At 38.1% G+C, this 21,291-nt stretch overlaps 2 protein-coding genes across 19 annotated transcripts in view; both read right to left on the bottom strand.

Moving 5' to 3' along the window:
- Positions 1-21,291, bottom strand: part of mapk8ip3 (mitogen-activated protein kinase 8 interacting protein 3) — a gene marked incomplete in the record, with an annotated part of 1,049,817 nt that overhangs the window by 508,701 nt on the left and 519,825 nt on the right.
- The window catches only part of cacna1aa (calcium channel, voltage-dependent, P/Q type, alpha 1A subunit, a), a 92,330-nt gene that overhangs the window by 50,781 nt on the left and 20,258 nt on the right, over positions 1-21,291 (bottom strand). For all 18 annotated transcript variants that reach the window (XM_017421883.2, XM_017421893.2, XM_017421896.2 and 15 more), the window contains 17 exons: positions 21,032-21,137; positions 20,686-20,825; positions 14,493-14,584; positions 12,312-12,464; positions 11,168-11,355; positions 8,630-8,733; positions 8,343-8,458; positions 6,544-6,588; positions 6,336-6,419; positions 5,254-5,460; positions 4,665-4,777; positions 3,807-3,919; positions 3,573-3,704; positions 3,300-3,372; positions 2,928-3,045; positions 2,565-2,632; positions 2,303-2,409 (listed from right to left, as the gene is read on the bottom strand). In XM_017421883.2, the coding sequence (XP_017277372.1) occupies positions 2,303-2,409; positions 2,565-2,632; positions 2,928-3,045; positions 3,300-3,372; positions 3,573-3,704; positions 3,807-3,919; positions 4,665-4,777; positions 5,254-5,460; positions 6,336-6,419; positions 6,544-6,588; positions 8,343-8,458; positions 8,630-8,733; positions 11,168-11,355; positions 12,312-12,464; positions 14,493-14,584; positions 20,686-20,825; positions 21,032-21,137 (1,959 nt within the window). The remainder of the gene's footprint in view (positions 1-2,302; positions 2,410-2,564; positions 2,633-2,927; positions 3,046-3,299; positions 3,373-3,572; positions 3,705-3,806; positions 3,920-4,664; positions 4,778-5,253; positions 5,461-6,335; positions 6,420-6,543; positions 6,589-8,342; positions 8,459-8,629; positions 8,734-11,167; positions 11,356-12,311; positions 12,465-14,492; positions 14,585-20,685; positions 20,826-21,031; positions 21,138-21,291) is intronic.

The raw sequence follows: 21,291 nt of genomic DNA, 5'->3' as shown, positions 1-21,291 counted from the left end.
AAATCTAACACTGAATTAGTGTTAGTAAGTGTTAAATTATTAACTCCAGCAGATTTGATATTTGACACTTTATAAGAGTTAAGGTACCAACTCTCCAAAAAGAGTTAAATTAACACTTTCTGGTGTGGACCCATATAGACACTTTAAACGTGTTGAAATCAAATCTGACAGTGTTAATCTGGGCCTCCTGGATTTGCTGTGTATTTTGTCTAATGTAAAAGTGATGCAGTGTAAAAGTTTACAAAAAATAATATTCTCTGAAACAATGAAATTTCAACCCTTGAACTGTTTTAAATGGCTAAAATCAGTCAGACTAGCTGTTAGCTTGATTCCTCCAGGAGAATTTCTCTTCGATTCTTTAAACTCATTCTTCTGACAGCTGCCTACTTCAGGTAAGATACTGACTACCAATAACTACTTCACAGAATGCCACTTCCAAAGTCACAAACTATTTATTTAAGGAGTGTTTTGAATTTTAATAATATAACCTGATCCTACAGAGCCGTTCATTTTGGGTTTTGTGTAACTTTAAAGGCAGCCTTCTTTCCAGGGGCAACACAGAATATCTTCTTAAGAGATTCTTCATGCACCACTGGTGGCTCCATATTGAAAATCCCTGCTTGGAAAAAAAACAAGAACCCCCCCCCCACACACACACACACACACACACACACACACACCCTCACCCACTAAATTTCAATAGATTTCTCAAATCCTTACACAAATTAGGGATTTGGATTTACACTGAAACAGTAGAAAGGAGGGCACCAAGAAAGCCCTGCTTAACTGAAATTTAAATCAATACTCCACTATAAAATCTATGCTAGGTTTTAAAGTCCAAAAGGTTTATGCAATGTACAGGTACATCTGTCATATTTCCATTCATAAAGGTGGTAAAGCTGACCAGGTTTGTAAGTGTACAGTAAATGAATGGCAGAATGGCTATTCACACTAAGCAGACACACAGACATTTACACAGTATTAAAAATAAAATTTGAACCCCAACAGGAATAACATGTAAAGTAAACTTACTAATAAACAAACATAAATGGTTACAGCACAGTGAAGTACAGTGCAATGCGAAACATGAAAAATAAAGTGTGATTCATGAAATGATGAACATGTTTGTGTTTGTTGGGCCTGCTTCTTTAAGACATCTGTGCGAGATGTTGGCCTGATGTATCAAAGCGGTAAGGTCAGGACTGTGTGTACCTGTGATGACTACAGTCTTCCTGTTGCGCAGACCATATTGTGGCGGGAGCTTGTGTGTGCCTGTATGTGTGCAGGAGTGGGAGTGTGTGAACTTTACCGACAGCAAAAGGAAAGACCCCCGTGTATACAGGGAGAGGAGATCAAAGACTCGTCTGTCCGAAAAGAGAGCAGGACCAGAGCAGGGTGTGTGTGTGTGTGTGTGTGTGTGTGTTTGTGTGTGTGTGTGTTTTATTATGGACAAGAGAGTGAACATGGCTGGACTGGTAATCTGGCATATTGGGCATTTTCTCAGTGGGAGGTCACACTTTTTCTTTTTTTTTTTTTTTTCCTACACAAATTTAAAACCCACAGTGAACCTGCAACAAGCTTTTAGCACAGAAAGGTTTGAATTTTCAGGGATTTTTTTTCATAAAGGCTAAGAGTTGAAATCTTCAGTAGAGAGAAAAAAACTTTACGGCTCCATAAACCCATACTTATGATTAATACACATGACAACATATTATTTTCTCACAAAAACAGCATGTAATTTGTGAGAAAAATTTGGGGTTTTGCGTTGCCATATTGCTTGCCAAACTTTCCAACATTTTAAAATAACTAGAAAAAGTGCTATTATGTGTGATGATGTTGTCGTTTACAGCCACAGGTGACAGTTTCCACTGACAAGTCATTGGGTCTGCAGTGTTATTTACATCACCGTAAAGTATTTAGTGCCAAAATCTATTAGTTAGTCTCAGTTACATTGTATTTCCCCACAATGGGAATCAAAAACTACTCATGTAATGTAAGAAATACCAATCTAATGATGATGATCAGAAAAAAAGGAAGTATAGAAAGATCTTAATTTCACAAAACGACTTGTTGTGCATTACTTCCTTTTTTCCCCTCAAATTTCTAAATTTAGGTATGATAGAAAGAGATGTATAAATGTGTGGGGGGGTTTACAAACAGATGGATGATACCAATATTTCAAACGATGCAGTGCAGTTTATTGTCCTTTTTCCCATTGTACAAATTCTTGTATAAGTGCTTAACATTCAAGATCCAGGTGTCAATGAAAACTTCAAGTATGTCACAGTGACATAAAACTCACGCTGCGATGGAGAGGTTGGCGGCTGACAACGGGCTGACTTCAGCCACCTCCTTGGCTTTCTGCAGGGCGATCTTCTGACTGGCAGCCTCTTCTTCCTCCTGCTCATCCTGCAGAGGCACATTATAGAAGAAGAATCAAAAGCTAAAAGAGGTGCAAATGAAACAAAGAAACAAAAAAGCCTATTCATAAAGGGTGACTTTGGGAGGTTTTAAGTGCAAGAAAGATTGCTTACGTGTTTATGAAAAATTGGACCATACTTTACCTTGGTCAGTTCTTGTGCGTTAGCCAAATTGTCCACAGCGATAGCCAAGAACACATTAAGCAGAGTGTCTGAACACAGAGTTAAAAGCAATCCAGTTTATGGGAGACTGTTTTTTTACAAGAGTACACACAGCATGTCCATAAAAAATTAGCTAGAGCACTTGTATTATATAATACTTGGCCAAAATGGCCACATGAGAAACAGTTTGCAGCATCATTCATACTGACTCTGCCAAATTACAATAAATATGTGGTGTAAGCACGGTGGTGATTAAATAAAATAAAAGTGATTTAAAGTGTAAAGCATGGTCTTATCTAAGTGTTTTGTGTGGTTGCTTGTTTCTTTGCCACTCTCAAAGGATACAGTTGCCAAAAAGGGTGAGGACAATGAAGAAGACAGAGAAGGCCATTCCTTTGTTAACTCCGCCCTGAGACTTGATGCCATCGTACATCACCATGTTCCAGTCCTCACCAGTCAGGATCTATTATACACACACACACAGATATTCACACAACATTCACAGATGTAACCAGACCACAATCTGGATTCCTTTACGACAAGTTTTCCACAATCATTCTTAGTAAAGGTGTGTAAAAATACAGAAGCAATATTCCGTATTTTTTTACAGCGTCCTTTGTGAAAATTATTCATTTCCTAATACAGACATCGCCTTTTCCAACCGTTTTGCCTCTCTCACTATCATCTTCTTTTCAACAGAACATTGCCACTGCTCACCTGAAACACTGTCATTATTGCTGCGGGGAAGGTATCGAAATTGGTCGGAGGGGTGCCGTTTTCAAAATTAAACCTAGTAGGAAAAAAGCACAAAGAAACAGAAATGAAATGAAAAGACAAGTGTGGAGGGGAAACTCACAGAAGACAGAGAGCAAAAAAGCTACAAGTCGACTAAATGACTTATAACTTTGCAATTAATTGAAGCTGGTCTCTTGAAAGAAAATTAAATTAGGTCTATTAAGACAAGAGGTGAGACAAGGAAAGAGTACTCACTGTCCTCCGAAGAGCTGCATGCCCAGCAGGGCAAAGACAACTATGAAGAGGAAGAGCAGGAAGAGCAAGCTGATGATGGACTTCATGGAGTTGAGCAGTGAGACGACGAGGTTACGCAACGATGCCCAGTACCTGACGAGCAGACACAAAAGGTGTGTGTTCAGTTCGGCTTCATGTGAGTAAAACAATGCTTTTTATTTAAATACAGAAAGCACGAATGTTTCTTTGACTCACTTGGTGACTTTAAAGATCCTTAATAACCTGAGAGCTCGGAGCACACTGATGCCAAACGATGTGCCCGGCTGGATGATGGACCACAACACTTCAAATATACTACCACTTATCACCTGGCACAAATACAAACAAGTGTAAAAATGAGTTTATTCAGCATAATGAACAAATAAGGTGCAGATGTCTGCAGTATGGAAGTATTTTTGAAATAGTAAATGAGAGCAGTTCAGCAGCTACTAGCAATGTTTGCAATTTGGGTATTTCTCATGGTGGTAGAAATGAAGCTACCTTCAATGCTACCAATTTATTCAGGCATTCATAATCCAAAGAACTGGCTGAGTACAGCAAGTTCACCCAGATGACTCGGAGCTAGCATGGCTAAGCAGCACGCTTTAGAGGAAACAAGTTTCCACGGGACAGCGATAAGGCAAAAAGGATCTAAAGAAGGAGCTCTGGGTGACCAACCCACTTCTGTGGTGGAAAATAAAGGTTTTCATCAAGCTGTATGAAACAGTTTGTTATCACCTGGCTTGTATTTTTACCTTGTTGATAATAAATAAAAAAAAAGAACTTGAGGATCGACAAGAACTTAAGTTTTTTTTATTGCACCGTAGAACTATTGAGGGGTCAAGCACACGATCAACCTAATAACTTTAATGACTTATGGTATATCATCTGCAGGTTTGTAATGTAAAAAAAAGCAAAATAATGCAGCTATCAGATTGAGACTCTGTATTGGCCAATATTTTATCTTAAACGACTCAGATCAGTATTGGAAACAAAATATCTTTATCGGGGCATTTATAAATTTGTATTTTTCTGTGTATGAGGTGCATGCTCTGGTCCAGTGCGGGATCTTACGATGCAATCGAAGCAGTTGAATGAGGAGTTGAGGTAGGCCTGTCTGCCCAGGCCATACAATTTTATAAACATCTCTGTCAGGAATATTCCCAGAAAGATGAATTCAGCATAAACTGCTCAGGGAGAAGAAGACAATTAAAGAGAAGGGAAAAGACACAGACAGGTAAGAGTTTGTATTGGTTACTTCTCCATTTAAAATTGACATAGTTATTATATTACTGCATGCTGAGCTGCTTTCTGGATTTCTTTTTTACAGTGTTACTGTCAGAAAGTGGTTAGGAAAGAGTTAAAAGTAGTGCTTACTTTAAGAAAAAGAAAGAAAAATGGCTGTGATAATTACTTGCACATTTTTTTATATAAATTTCTGCTCTTTAAATAACAATAATACAAAGCAACTGTTTTAATCCACATCCTGGTTGTGTTTAAATGCGCTTGTCTGTTGGCGTTTGTGTTATCTTTTTCATGGATTTAGTCACATTACTAAAGACTTTACGTACCCACTCCCTTCCAGTAATCTGTGCTCAAAGTATGTGTGTATTTCTGGAGATAATCTGAGCACAAAGTGAGCTTGTGTTTCCCTCCTACTCACATAGAAAATCTGAAAGTGGTTCAGGCTGGTTGTAGTGCACTACAGCCACACACAGTGTGTTGAGGCCCACCAAACACAGTACAGTCCAGTAGAAGGCCTGGGACTTAACCACGCGTCGCACAAAAAAGCGAAACCGGCGCTCCCGCCGCTTGAACGTTGATCCCTCCAGTTTTGAGCTTTTCAGACTGGCACGGGCGAACGGTGAACCTGCAGATGTTTGAGATACAATAAATAACATTAACCTCCCTCTGAGATGACAAGATGCACACATTTGAAAAACAAAAAAGGTTGGATATTCGGCTTTAATATTTGTCTGTCAGTATGCAAAAAAGATGCAATCGTGGAAACAATGTCCTGCAGCATTAACAGTATTTAACAACAGAGAAAATCAGACCAAATAATTAGTGACTAAAAATATTTCCTACATATTGTATATTTCCAAGTGCATCAACAAAATCATGATAATTTAATCATAAATTTCAAAACTGCAGTAACAAACAGGTTTGTGACATAATTACTGAACTTAACTTAAACGCACAGCAGGAAGCTCCTAGTCAAACATACTTTCATGCAAATATAGAAATATGCAACGCTTATATCAAGTAAATACCAAACATGTATTAAAGAAATTCAACAATTACATATTTCTGAAACCTAAAAGGTGAGTCTAAAGAAAAGGTAGGTGTAACATACAGCAGTCTACAGGTAACTTAACAAATTTGTGCTGCTTCAATAAAATGTAAATACCTTTAAAAAAAAAGTATAAAAAGACAGTTTAAATAAAGTCTATCTGGAATCGTTTCCTAAGATGAGAGTGTTGGGGATTGAACAGTGAAGTGGGAATGAGATAACAACAAAAGGTTTAAGACAGGAGAAAGATGAGATGCTTCCGGTAAGAAAAAAAGAAATCCTTGGAAAACACAAGCAGAGAAGAAGACAAAACAAACAAAGGGCAGGAGAGGGAAGGAGCGGATGGTCAGATAATGCTGAAATGCAAGATAAGATAGCATCTCTGTGTACCTGCGGTTTGTCTTTGTGCGACTGTGCGTATGGGAGAGTGAGTGAGACAGAAAGTATCTTACCTACTGCCAGGTCCCCCTCCCCTTCCTCCGGGTTTAAAAGCTCTGCTTTGCTCTTATGGTTCTTTGTGGCTCTCCTACGAGAACCTGGAACAGGAAACAACATCTCATCTATAACATTATAATGCTGACTGGTGTCTTGATTTGTTGCATTAATAGCTTTATTGGAAAAACACACTCATATAAGCACTAACACGGTGGAACTTCATACCGTCATAATCATTTTCATTTTCATCATCTGCCAAGATGACTTCTTCTGCAAAGAACACAAAGCAAATGTGTTACTGTTACCTCAAATCATTTGTCTTTGTTTTTGTTTGCAAGACAAACAAAGACATATATAAAAAAAACATTAACCTCACAAATTATTAACAGAATAATGCAACAACAACAACAAAAAAAGGTTAAAGATCTTATACAGACAGCAGGAATGCATTAATAATCACATAAAAAGTAAAAACATTAAAACTAACAAACAAGTAAAACCTAAAAATCGAAGAACAATTAATATATTTGTCAAGAAAATCAAATGACAACCTTTATCATTTGTTGATTTCTTTCCAAAACATTTGATGTACAATAACTTCTAAAGTGTCTACATGGACACAGCCTTTTTAATAACCCATTGTCTTTTCAATTTTTAATTAAAACTAGAAACAAAGACTGCACCTGCATGAATTGAGTTACTAATCCTCACCCTTTTAGTTTTTTTTTTAATGTAAATTGTCTTTTGGAGAAGATCAAAGGTCTGTTCCTTGTATCTTCCTCTTTGTTTGTTCCTTCCCGACATCTACAAACTAACCATCCAGTCTTAGCACCTTCCACGCAGCTTTGTTGCCCTCAGCAAATGAGTAACAGAACAAGAAAAAAAAAACTTTAATTGTCTGATTGGTTTGTCTGGCATCATGAAACAGTGGAAAAAAGAAAGATGCTCTTTTAATTCAAAGTGCATGAATAGAATATTAATTAGTCATTCAGAGCATGTGTAAGAACAATCACTATTGTTAGGTTGTTTACAAGTGTAGCCGAGACACCGTGATCTTTATCGACTGGTTGGAAAAAATCAAACATTTAGAAAAAAAAGAGGATCATCTGAATGAGTGTAAATGTGTTTAATTTTGATAAATCAGCTAATAACTACAATATTTTTAGTTTTAGGTGTACAAACTCTTTTGAATCTGATCAGCCATGTGTTAAACTATATTCTTTCAATATCTCCCACTGATTGTTTGGAAAAATATGTGGGACTACATTCGGCAAGCGCTGGTTTTTGGTTTCAAGGTAAGGAGTTTTTCATCATAAGGTTCCTCTGGCTTTAATGGTTTTTTTATTTAATAATTTGTTTTATGACTTGACAGATGGTGCAGGGATTTCTTCAGCTGTGTTCAGCGTAGAGAAACGTTCTTCTTCCTCTTTTTGTTTTTGAGCTGTCAGTCAGCTGTGTATGATGGCTATAGGAAAGGAAAACGCCCTCAACATTATGTTTGATTAACTAAAACACAGAACAATTAAAAAAAAAAGAAAACTAAGTTGGCTGTTTGGATTTATTTTTCCAGAAATAAAAAATACCAACACCCATAGCTTTTCTACCAGAGGACTGCACACAATCTCTCGTTTTTAAGAGAAAACTGTTCTGAAACAAATATTTGCAACACGCTATGAGCGTTAGCATGTGTATCAGTCTTATAAACACACAAAGGCTAGTTACCCAGGCAACTAACCTGACTAATTAACTAGCTAACATCAGCTTGTTAGGTGGTCAACTATATGTCAGCAGCAGAGAGGAACTAATATTCTGTTCAATGAGTACAAATGTGTTTGTTTATTAATTTTTAACACTGTAAAGTTATGGTCTTTTGCTCGATGTTTTCATACGACCTTAATCTCATAATGTCTACACTAAATGTTTTACACTTTGAAGAGTAAATGCAATACAGCTAGCAGTTTTTATAACTGTACGAGTCACAATATTTAGAATCAGGTGCTGCTACTACAGTAAACTGCACATACCAGCCTTGCAGATCCACTCAAGGTAACCATTAAGTTCCCTTTCAATCTGCTGCTGCCGTCGGAGCTTCAGGAACTCTCGCCTGTTCTCCACACGCTCTCTCTCTTTGGCAAACTCCCTAAAGGGACACAGGAAAAAGTTAGACAACTTCGATGTAGATACTTTGATTTTTTTTGCTGTAACATATATAAAACAAAATAATAAAAAAATTTCTCATTTTCAATAATATTGCAAATTTGAAACCAGCCATTGGTCGTACTTGTAAAGCACTTGTAACAAAAAAACGTACCCTGACAATACGCCAAGCACCAGGTTGAGCATGAAGAAGGAGCCAATGATGATTAAGGGGATGAAGTACATCCAGTTCCACGCACTCCCTGAGGCGTCGTTGCTCTGGAAATGCACACGCAGGTGTCATACAAGGTAATCAATGTTTTGCTTTGAACTGATATCTTAGCATCTGATCTACTAAGAAAAATCACGAGTTACCAGTTTATTAATGGAAGCCGTAATTCCTATCTTAATTACATCCAATTAAATATCAAGACATTATCATATGACCAATTTTAAAGCAGGATTTGGAATGTTATATAAAGGAGTGACACAAGTGCAGGTGGACAAAGAAAGTAACTGTGTGAATAAGATTCAGTGATGTGTGTTTCTGTGGTGTTGGAAGCCTGAAAGTTTGTTAACATATTCTATAACAAAAAGTCATTTCTAAGTGTTTTTTTTTGGTTACATTAAGGTATATTTATCTGCATTCATATATGTATTATATAATGTTTATTCTGAATGGATAGATCAGGTTTTTTAAAGTGGTATTCTGTGATGAGGTTATAAATAATTATTATCTTAACTAACAACTAGTCCAAGCGGGGCCAAGACCAAAGTAAATTGCTGCCTTTTTAAAACAACTTCAATCATAAAACATTCATTTTAGTTCATGCCAGTGCTAGTTTATAAACCTTTACTTCGCCGTTAATTTTACATTTCTTGTTTTCACAAATATGATTTTTGCGCAGGAAGTTCCCATGGCTGCACCAGAAGTGCTACAGCTAGCTGTTTTTTCTGCATTTGGAAATATTGTAACCACAGAATTCTGCGCAAATAATTGTGTTATGTGAAACTGACGGGGATTTATAAGTTTATAAAATAAATTTTGCATAAACCACAATGAAATCTTTGAGATTTGGGTTGTTTGAAAATGGCCACTTAGTCAGACTAGCTGCTAGCTTGTCTTTTTTATCAGAATTAAACTCAATTTCTTCAAACTGAGGTTTACCAAAAAGCTATCTACAACAGGTAAGATAATAACTTTTCTAAAATATTCTCATATTCCTGCAGGAGGTGCCCCAGACTGCACTGGAAGTACTATAGCTCCAACTGTTTGTACTAGCAAAAAAAAAAACCCCAAAAAACCCCAGAGAAATATACTAACCACTATGACATATTTGAGATTAGAGTTGTTTTAAGACACCAGTCAGATTTAAACTCTATTTCTCTAAATTCAGGTATTATTTATTCACTCTAGCAAGTGTTTTTTTCTTTCTTCTTTAGTGGAGAGTTGTACTTCATTTCAAATCTGAAGAATAAATGTACAATTTATGTGTGGTAAATACAAGCAACAGCAGGAATTACATGTGCTTCAAGTCATTTCAGTAAGTAAATACAAATCTGCCACTATTTAGCTGATCTGTCAAAGTAAATAAGGCATATCAAATGCATTCCTCAGTCCCTTGCTATCATTTCCATTTCCCCATCTTTTCTGTCCCATTTTGTTTAAAAAACAACTCCTTTTTGGTTTAAATCTTCTTCTGTATCATCTTTGGGAATTCCTCTTTGTCTTCAAACAATTTCAGTGTTGGTTTAGAATTTCCTTTCATCCCTATATTTTCTCTCCCTGTTTTCTCATCATTGCCACCGATCAGCCTTTACAGAGAATATTCTTTTCACCATTCCCACTTTGAGACCCCTGGTTCTGATTCTATTTCTCGTGTCCTCCTTGTATATATTCACCTATCTCCTCCCTCATTCCTACCTACTGCATGTAACCTGCTTCTCCTGCTCTGTACCCAGTGTACCGCAGCCCCTTTTTTCTACCATTAAAGTTTTAGTGCTCCCCTCCCCAGCAGCTGCAAGAATAACTCGGGCTGAGCAGGCCCTTTTAAATATAGAGCAGCAGCGGGAAGGAGGGACAGGAGGAGAGACTGAGTGCGAGGGACAGGGGAGAGGGAAAAAAAGGGATGAAGGAGAGAAAGATAACAAGGAAACAAAGGAACAATTAAGAGCAAAAAAAACAGCAAGTAGGTGAATAAGCGAGACATATGGAAGGGAGACAGTTAAAAATACAACTACAGCAACACTCAGACACTCATCTTCCACTGGTCTCCATAGTAACCATTGCAAGTGACAACAGGGAACTATTAATGGTTGAGTTCGAATGTATTCTAGTGCCAGTCTTTTTTTATTATATTCATTTTGTAAACATCTAAACACCTGATTAGATTTTAACAGCCTAATTGAGTTATTGTATGTTTTAAGTAATAAAAAAAAATAGGTTTTTTTGCATTAGAGCCAGACCTTGGACTTACATATTAAAAGGTACACTAACATATAGTTTGATAAATATACTGGCCTTTTTGAATTGCATTTAACTGTAAACAAATTGTTTGCAAAATAATTTGTTTCACTGTAAGTTCGTTTTTAAGCATAGTTTTGAAAATTTACCAAAACATGAATGTGCATCACATATGACAGCAGTGCGCAGAAATTTGTTTGGTTAAAAAATAGAAAGAGATACTGGGAAATGCTGCTGAGTGGTACGTACATAGTAGAGCAGATCTGTCCAACCCTCCATGGTGATACACTGGAAGACGGTGAGAATAGCAAACAGGATGTTGTCAAATTGGGTGATGCCGTAGTTTGGTCCCAACCAGTAACTCCTACAAACGGTGCCCTCTGGGCAAAGCCGTGACGGAGGTTCGTGGCCACATGGAAACTCTTCTCGGATCTCTCCTGAACATTGATGGAAGTAAGGAGTCAGAGCAAAGGAAAACACGATTTTCCTTAAACATTAATGTGCTCTGTTAATGTCTAAATTTCTTAACTTCTTAAAAGGGAAAGATCTACAAAATACAAAACTACTAGGACTTAATGAGACAAAAGCTCACTCCTTTCCCCTAATTCCCTTCCAATTTCTCTTTTTTTGTGACAGCAATGCTGCAGCTCTATCCCAGCTTTCTGAATAAAAGATTTTCAAGTTACACTCAAACACTTCAAACAAAGGGGAATGAGTTGCATCAGCAAGGAACCTCAGAGATGCATAAAAAATAAAGTCAAAAGCCAAAGTCTGTTAAAAGATAACTAATTACATGTTAAATATGGGCATATCTGTGTTGTGTTTATTAAGAAATGCGCGGCATTTGATAGCATATCAGCTTCTGGAAGGGGTATCCCATTTTTACCCAACATTTTAATCACTACCCTGTTGTAATGTCAGACATATGAGCCAAGGGGGAAGGGTAATACTAGAAAATAAGATTTGGCCAACATCTATATGTATATCCATGTATATACCATATAAGCACAGTCAATGGAAATAATTTATATATATATTTTATTTTGTTGTTTTATGTTAAAAGAAGAAAGATGTAAACACAGTGGGTCATCTTCATCCGTCATCCATTCAAATACATTTTTAAATACTGGTTAAAACATCTTGCGTAGAAACTCTTCAACAATATCAACAAGCCGCCAATCAAACCACCTGAGTGAATGGTGTGCTCTACCTTTTGGGCTACAGCAGTTAAGAGTTTAAATAATACACAGATTTCACTCCAGTTATGCTTCTTTTTTCCCCCTGAACTACATAGGTTTTCTATTTTTATCGCTGTGACTTTCTGAATCACAGCAGGAACAGATGCAGTCTTCTCTGGGGAAAACAGTTAGCAAATGTGCACGCATTCTCTTACCTGTGTAATTGTCAAAGCAGGTTTGGTGGAATTTTCCAATGTAGAACTCCAGGCCGATGATGGCAAACATGAGGATGGCAAAGAAAAGAAGCAGGCCAATTTGCAGCAGAGGAATCATGGCCTTCATGATAGATTTGAGCACCACCTGTAAGCCTAAAGAAGACAGTGTACACAGAATTAGGATTGGCATAATGGTTGTACATCGTGACTTTTAGCATTTAGCAATGACCCCTGGCTCTGGTATTCCTGCCAGAGCTGCACACTACTACTTCAAAAAGTCCTTGTCAGTCTACCAGATGTGCAGCAACAAATGTCAAATGTGTCCATGCAGTAGCTCTTCACGACATGCTCCTGAGTCTACTGTAATTTTGACAGAAGCTGTGTCAGGCTCCACGAAACAGATAAACTGAGCAGGGGGTCAGAAACAGGAAATGCATAATGAATCTGGGTAATTTTTCTAATTGGTAGCACAAGACATAAAATCAAGTAGTCGAATATTTTCATCATGGAGGATCCAACTGTCAAAAGCATCTCCAACCAACAACCAACTCTACAAACCCACAGACAGGAGAGGAGTTGGCTGGAGTTATATGCCTCCTTAGGCCCCCTTCAGACAGAATGATCACTTTAATATAGTCTTCATGACCTACAGTACACAACCTACTAGAGCATGGCTGGCATATTTGGAAAACCTCTTTTTGGGTGAAGGCAATCATGATAAGGCTATGCTCTTCGTACTCACAAATTAGGACTTTTACAGCTTTTTTTCCTGATTCCAGTTTCCATTTTCACTATATTTTGTACATTAGCAGCAGATTCCCACAACAATATTATCAAGTATATTCACAGTCACACCATGGCCCAGCCTCAGGCCTTCCATGTCGGGTTGCAGCCCCGTGGTACTTCATCCCACCACACTGGCATGGTGTCACCCCTACTGGTATCCCATCTATGCTGGATTGTTTTCATGACTTTATCACAATCATTTACAACGTGGGGCCGCTTTAAATTTTTGATGGCCAAGCTACACAGTTACGAGCGGGTGTGACGTAATGGATACACTGCCACTGCCGCCAACACACTCCCACATATCCACAACTGTAAACCACCATGACCTCAATACGGAGGGTCTTTTTGCATGTTAAAAATTCTTCACAAACTGTCATGTGAAATGGAAGCCCACAGTGTCCTTAATATATACCTGAAGACCTCACTAAGGCCCTGCATAGTCAAAACATTCTGAACGATTTTCTACGTCAGAGTGGGGCCTTAAATCAACTGCTAAGAAAATAAATCAAAAGACAGGCTAAAATATAGTTGAACTTTGGTATTATGTGATCCTGTTGACCAAAGCACAGCACTGATTTTTTATTAGGATGTCAATAAATTGTGTAAAAGGGGTAGAATGAGTCACCTTCATTGCACCTAAAACCGTAGTTACAGTGGAACAGTTTTACGATTTTCATGATGACAAAAGAAGATGCCATCTGTCATTTCCCCATCTGGGTGGCATTTAGGATTTATCATAAAATCAGCTTTAAAAACTGCATCAGTCCTTAATGTATGCCAGGTCATTTACATCCTATAAAAAGGTATTCTGTGGCTCACAATGTCAAAAGGCTCCTGCTTCATACTTTACATTGTGATTCAACCTGTGATCACATAATGAAGTCTGAATCATCAACTGCACATTTAGTTGAGGTGAAATAAACCCTACTTACTAAAATATGTTCACTGAGACAAACGAAATGTCTCAAAAAGAATCATTTTGTATTATATTTGAATTCAAAACTGAATGTTCTGTGCACAGCCTAACCAAATGAAGATCATACATTATCCATATGATCCACTCTTTTTTTAATATTTTTTTTTTAATTAATTGAAACCAAAGTGAGTTTTTGTGATGAGTAAGCTCTGGTTGGCCAGCTCAGAGCTATAGTGGAAAACAGGCTACTATTAACACTGCAGTGGTAGTAGTGCTGCAACTCTACCATCACTATAACATTTGGAAAATGATCCCATGGTGCACAAAAAGAGACATTTTTTCTTGGTGCGTTACGCAAAACAATACAGAAGATGCATATAACTTTAAAAGAAATGCTAAAAAAACAGTATGGGATAAAAGTAGGAGGGTAGCAAATTCTTTGAGAAAGAATGGTCACATGATGAGCATTAACTTACTGGGTATACCGGACACCAGTTTGAGAGGCCTCAATACCCTCACAGCCCGAAGGGTCCGCAAGTCGAAATCTGAACCCACAGTGGACAGAATCCTAAAGGGGAAAAGACAAATGCTTAGAAGTGTGCACAGCAAATCAATATTCAAGCCAGTCAGGCTTGTCACTGTCAGTCAAACTTGCTGTTTCTTGCAGTCCCATTCTCTCCCTCTCTCACACACACTCACCCCATGCGAGGCTATTACAAGGATCTGGGTGAGCACTGTATGTAAATCCTGTAAGAGCTGAGCTGATCAATAGCGCTGACAAGTGAAGTAAGACAGAGAAGTGTATCAGGATGAGGGAGGGGGTGCGCTGAGGAGATGGTGTTCAGTATCAGGATGAGAGAGGGATGGAGAGATGCCGAGGAGAGGAAAAATGGGTTTGATGAAGGGAGAGAAAACCCGATGGAGAGAGGGAGCAGTGGCAGACACTGTGAATCAGTGATGCTGCCTTGCTTGTTCAGTCTTTTTGTTCTTGAGCCATTTAAAATATTTCTCAGTCAGCCTACACAGTAAACACATTGTGGTACCTATAATAATGCTCATCATCTGGATAGAAAGTGAACGGCCAGAGGAGGTTAAGATGTTCCTCGGTGCTGCCAGACTTCCAGTCAGTCCCTTGTCTGACGCACTCCGTGAATCATCTTACTTCCCACTTCTCGCTCTTTCATTCTGTCTCTCTAACACGTTTCTACTTTCCTCTGTTCCACAAAGATGCTCAGTGACACAGCAGAACTGTAATCACACGTTTGAGATCCGCCTGCCTTCAATGAAATATTACAAATTAAGTTGAATGCAAAGAAACACAAACTCAAGAGTCTATTTGTGGTTTTGGACATATATAGAATTGATTCACTATGAAGGTTTCTACTGATAGATCCTCCAACGTTAGTGTAGGCAAGAGTCCTTGTAATGACATTGTGTGATACCTAATGCCTCACCAGGGGCTGACTTGCAATCGAGAGGTTCCAAGTTTGGTCACAAGGCATTGATGTACTGTACTGTACTGTACTGTACTGTACTGTACTGCAGCTGGATGTGCAGCGAAACATTAAGCTACAAACTCATGAATTAATCATTTTTCGAAACATACAAAAGATAGTTTCCATTAAGACTTACAAAAGGGAAGAAGATTGTTTAGAAGCAGACCTAAAAGTGGCAAAAGAATTGTCAGAAAAATTGTCTAAAAGTCTTAGATGTCTGGTAACAGCTACACTCACAACCCATATGACCACTGAGAGGAGTAGTGGGGCGAAAAAAGATCTTATCATAATGACATTTGATAGCAAACAGAATACATTAAATATAAAATAAGCATTATGGCTTTGAGGTTAGAAGCAGAAAATGGTTAAGTAGGAGAATTCAAACCATTTTAATAAAACCAAATTGGGATGGCTAGACAGGTTTCCATAACTGTTTTTTCTTGTTGAATGTTCCCCTTCGGCAAGAATCAAGACCAAATAAAAGTGATCCAATAAAGAAAACTGCTGAAATGATCTCAGGGTCGTCAGATAGCAAGACTGATCGATCAGGCTGCATCTTATTGTAACCAACCCTTGTGGTATTTCTACATGGTATTTATCAGAATGACAACTTTAATACAAATAATAAGGCGGAAAAAAAAAGGTTGAAAATGGTTCGAAAAACACAAAAAGCTTCATTTATTCACAAGACCTTCAAAATCTCACTCTCAAGCATACATTAGCCTGATTAGACATGCTTGGAAACAAAAATAACTAATCTGAATGAACTGAAGCTGGTAATAAAGGGAAAGATTAATATTTTGTGGCAAAGATTGGAGAATGTGATGTATTCAAGGCACAAGGAGGATTAAACCTAAAAAACAGAAGTACTACCTTGACGAAAAGTGAAGAAAAAAAAAATGGATCAAGAATTCAAATGTTAAATAAATAATACAACTATTAGACACATATTAGTTCCTTGTTTTTAAATGTGGTAAAGAGGTCTCACAGTCCTGAACTTATTGTAAAATTGTTCTTATCTGAACGTGCATTTTCATAATAAAAGAGGAAATCTGTGAACAACTTACAGTGGATAAAGTACAGAAAACATGTGAGTAAAAGTCCTACAAATATAAAGTATTGATAGCCATGATCACAGTAAGTATAATTACAACACCAATGGTAATAAAGGTGACAAAAACAACAACGATGATGTCTTTGATGGCGAAAACAATGATGATGATGATGATGATGATGATGAGGCAATCCAGAAATCAGTTTCCAAGCAGCATCCACTGTCACAAACAGGGTCAGACTGATGAGGCAGTTCCTCATTCACACCGTCGCCACGGTTACAGGGTCCTTTCTCATTCATAAGTGTTTCCATGGCAACAGGGACCTTGGCTCATTGATAGAATCTCTGTATCACCTTGGTAACAGAGCCAAGGGAGGAGTAGAATTGATTGTTTTTTTTTCTTTCTTTTCTTTTTTTCTGTGTTTAATGTGTATGTTTTCCAACTTACACAAACAAAAGCCCACGGACACACATATCGGTACTGCAAATGGGCGTGAGCTGAAACATATCGAGTGCAAATAATTCAAGTACGAAGGCAGGAAATGGGGTCATTCGGAGAAATCGTTGGAAAACAATATTTCCCTTGTCAGAGACAGAGGTGTACTGTATATCCAGCTTCGAAACTAAACGGACACGCATGTAAGCAAATACTTGCAACCACTTGCACTTTAGGAGGAAGAACACAAATGATATGTGAGAATCAAAGTAAGCCATATAGCTCCAACACTACCTCTCCACCGTCCATTCTCGTGGGAATCCATCACATTATACAAACAATATTTTTTATGCCTGCTCTACTTGTCTGCTTTCCTGCTGACTTCAGCTGAATGCAGCAAATTATCTCTGCTCAGATCCCTAACTAGACCACTTCATCTTTTCTCCAAGCTTTCAAAATGCCTTTCCACTGCCCTCTTCCTATAATTGAAGCATTTTGTGTTTAATGTGTGAGTATGATCCTAAATTTTCTCTCAATTTTTTAAACTGGACACGAAAAGCTGTCCGAATAGTCAAGGATTTGCATTTGTTGCTACAATATTTAAATGTAAACGAGTTTAATGAAGCATCACAGCACACCTGAAGTCCAACAGGGTCAAATTTAGATGATGACAGCAGCAGGTATTACAATGAAGAGGATATCTCTACGATGCCCTACACAACATTTAATGTTAGAGCTGCAGGGACTAAATATTCACACAGGCCTCAAGACTATTTTAAACTAAAAGACAAATTCCTTAAGGGCAGCTCAGAGGTGCAAATTGCAATACGGTCAAATGACAGCAAGAAATGTTTTCCAGGTTTTCCGTTTCCTCACACAGTCAACAGACGTGGATCAGACTGGCTGGTGACTCTGAACTCCTTGTAGTTCTGAACAGATTTGTGATTGCGCCACGCTTTTCCTCCCAATAAGGTCCCCTTAAAGTTATAAAAAGCTAGACAAACTGCTGAAGTTATTGGAACTGGAGGCATATATAGATACAATTTGATGTAAGAATCCGTCATTCTTGACATCCTTTTAATCCAAACAGATTTAGAAAATTTTTTGTTTAATTTCTAGTCATTTCAGTAAAACACTGACAAACAGCCTATTGCATTTTTTTTTGGATCTGTGTGTCAGGAAGGGACAGCTGAGGGGATTTTACAAGACAAGAATGGCTATAAACCAAAGGTAATTGAACTAATAATCAATATTGGAAATTAGAAACAATAGCCTTTTCCCCGTGCCAAACCACTCCAGCAGTTTACTGCAACATATAGGTCAACAGACAGAACGGGCGCACGCAAACAAACTGACATTCACAACCACTACAGAGCAAAGAACGTGTCTTCCTCAGACATGTAAGGTGTCATTCAAGCATTTGCATGTTGGAAAAGAGCACCTGAAAGTGCACAAAGGCTAAGTAGCAAATGGAAAGGAATGTTTGAAATGGAAATACGTTTGTGTGTGCACGTGCAATAAGGGGAGTGGGCACTTATCCATGTGCGTGTGCGAACACTGGACGGTATGTTATCAAAGGTTTCTACCAAAGCTGGAAAGAAAGGCCAAGTAGCTTTTCATCTTCAAAGAGCAGAGAATTGCCAGAAAAAAAAAGACAACAAAGCACAACAACAAATGTGTGTGTTGAGTGTGTGTGAGAATAGGATGTATTTGCTTCTGTCAATTTATAAAGTATCATGGGAACGTGCCCTAATGTACCCAACCGGTATGAGCTGCAGCATATTCACCTTAATCACTGTCTTTTTGTTTGTTTTTGGAACTTGACAAATAGATTTTTATTCTGACTAGACTGACGAGCTAATGTCTAGTCTTGGCAGTCGATGTTGTCTTAAACAACTCTAACCTAGAAAATAATCTGATGGTGATTTCTGCAAAATTTTACATCATTAGTTTCACATTACCAGACTAAATTTTTGTATATAGTTATAGACACCATAACTTTGCTACAAGATGAGTGAGACTTGAAAAAACCTCAAAATTATGAGGTGGTGAATATTTTGATATTTATAACTTGTTCCTTTGAAGGTAAATGTGGCATCATGTTGGATATTGCCTTTACTGAAAGCTCCATTCCTCCTTCCTCCTCTCTCTTCACTTTCTGCTGTCTCTCTTCTGACACTGGTCCTCTCACCTCTCTTACAGTCACTCTGCTGCGCCATGCCGAGAGGAGTTTGGTGTCATGATTGCTCTTATTAAAGCAGAAGAACTCACTGCCAGACTGAGTCGTCTCTCAGCGCGTGTTTGTGTTTATGTGTCTGTGTGCGAGCAAGAGATAAAATATGGTGGGCAGAAAGGGGGGTGGGGGGCAATCACTCCTTCTACTCATGCTCTGTCAGCAAAGATGCACACAAGGTTTATGTGACTCATGAAATCCCCTCATGCATTCATGCATTCAGAAATATAGACTGGACCATATTCCACACAAACATTACATGGAGCACACGCAATGAATGACTTTCTGATTTTAACAGACAATATCTGTATTCGAATAGTTTAAAATGTTATCAAATCCAAATGAATTCTGTAGCACTTTAGCAGTGCTAACATTTGCCTCGGCCGATCAGTTTTATGCTTCGGAAATTTCCTAAAATGTTGACGTCAACAGAAAAACCTAGTTAATTCAGAAGAATCCAGGACCATAGTATGAATTGTGGATGACTCAGCTACTACCACATCCAATATTAGCTCAGTATCTGCAAATGTGACAAAGTTATAGCTAATTTTTGTTGGCTAATGTAGATTAGCTGTGGTAGCCATCTTCAATTGGGTTGACTCCAAAAGTCAATCAGTTGTAGATGTACATCTAATCATTATTTTCTGGAGGTTTCTTTTAAATCCATCATGTGGTTTCTGTGATATTTTGGTAACAGACAGACAGAGTTGACACCAAATTGCTGATTACAACATTTTAAACATTTTAAACTTGTTCAATCTCTTAGCGATCAGAAGATGTGTTGGAGATCGGACTCAGTTACTACAAAACCAAATTTTAGGTTCTATCTTTCAAATCAACCCCCTCTTCATATTTCTGTCATTTAATCTTAGCCATTTTCTTTTCCCATGGCTATAATTTATACATATACATATATATTATAAAAGGTATTGCAAAATAATTATCTGTATTTAAAATTGTACATTTATTCTTGAATCTTCTCAAATTTTAGCCACTGGCCTTTGCATGTAAAATTGGTTATTTTTCTTTTCTTTGTTTGCTCCCATTGTTTTCCCCTTCATCCGTGTTGTTCCTCTGTCTCTACTTCTCTACTTGGTGGGCAACATGTGTAATCTTTTTCACGATTCCTCCTCACTGAAGCCTGCTCCATCTGTGCCTCCCACCCCCGTCGTGTGTCAGTGTACACCGAGGTGACATTTGTTCACCACCCGGGCGGCTGGCTGCCTGCAGCTCAACTCTGTGATCCGACTGCTGCCTCGCCCAGAATGGGGTCCATTGTACAGAGCGGAGGAGCGGGTGAAAGGACACACTCACGCACACACAGAAAGCAATGTGACAAAAAAACTTTAACAAAGCTTTTTGCAAATGTAGGACACATGAAGCTGCGGGAAAAGCGTGCAGCTACATTGGGTTTTCGTGTGATGAATGTGTTTGTGCGCTTGCCACCTACCCTGTGAGCACCACCACAAAGTCCATGACGTTCCATCCATTTCTCAGGTACGAGTTCTTGTGGAAGGCAAAACCAAGTGCTAGGATCTTTATTCCAGACTCAAAGCAGAAGATCCCAATGAAGTATGGCTCTGTATCATCCTGAGGAGTGAGTTGGAGACCAAGCAGAGGAGGAGAGGGGAACACCAAGGTAGAGGGGATATAGAACGATAGATTAAACTTTGTTTAAAAGACTTAACATTTTTACAAATCTGTGTCTAACTTTTGCATGATATATTTACATGGAACTACAAAAACAACATTTTATCACGTTAACCTGCAGCAAACCTGTTCTCGGTTGAACTCACCAGCCGTTCAGACAGCGGCGTCTTGTCTCCATCAGGTAAATGTTGCTCCAGAGCCAGGACGATACAGTTGGCAATGATGGTGGCAAGAATCATCCACTCAAACGGAGTGAGGAGGATCAGTTAAGGAACATATCTTTTCAGTTTTTTATACACAATGACAAATATAAATCTTAAAATAAATAAATATTTGGTACATAATCATGACACAGATAGGCACCAGCTCCCCGTGACCCGGAATGGAGAAGCAGGTAAAGAAAATG

Source organism: Kryptolebias marmoratus, linkage group LG12 (assembly GCF_001649575.2).
Source record: "Kryptolebias marmoratus isolate JLee-2015 linkage group LG12, ASM164957v2, whole genome shotgun sequence".
In the NCBI taxonomy this organism is placed as follows: Eukaryota; Metazoa; Chordata; class Actinopteri; order Cyprinodontiformes; family Rivulidae; genus Kryptolebias; species Kryptolebias marmoratus.
The sequence above is the reverse complement of the archived record's forward strand: the minus strand, read 5'-3'. Positions and strand labels throughout refer to the sequence as shown.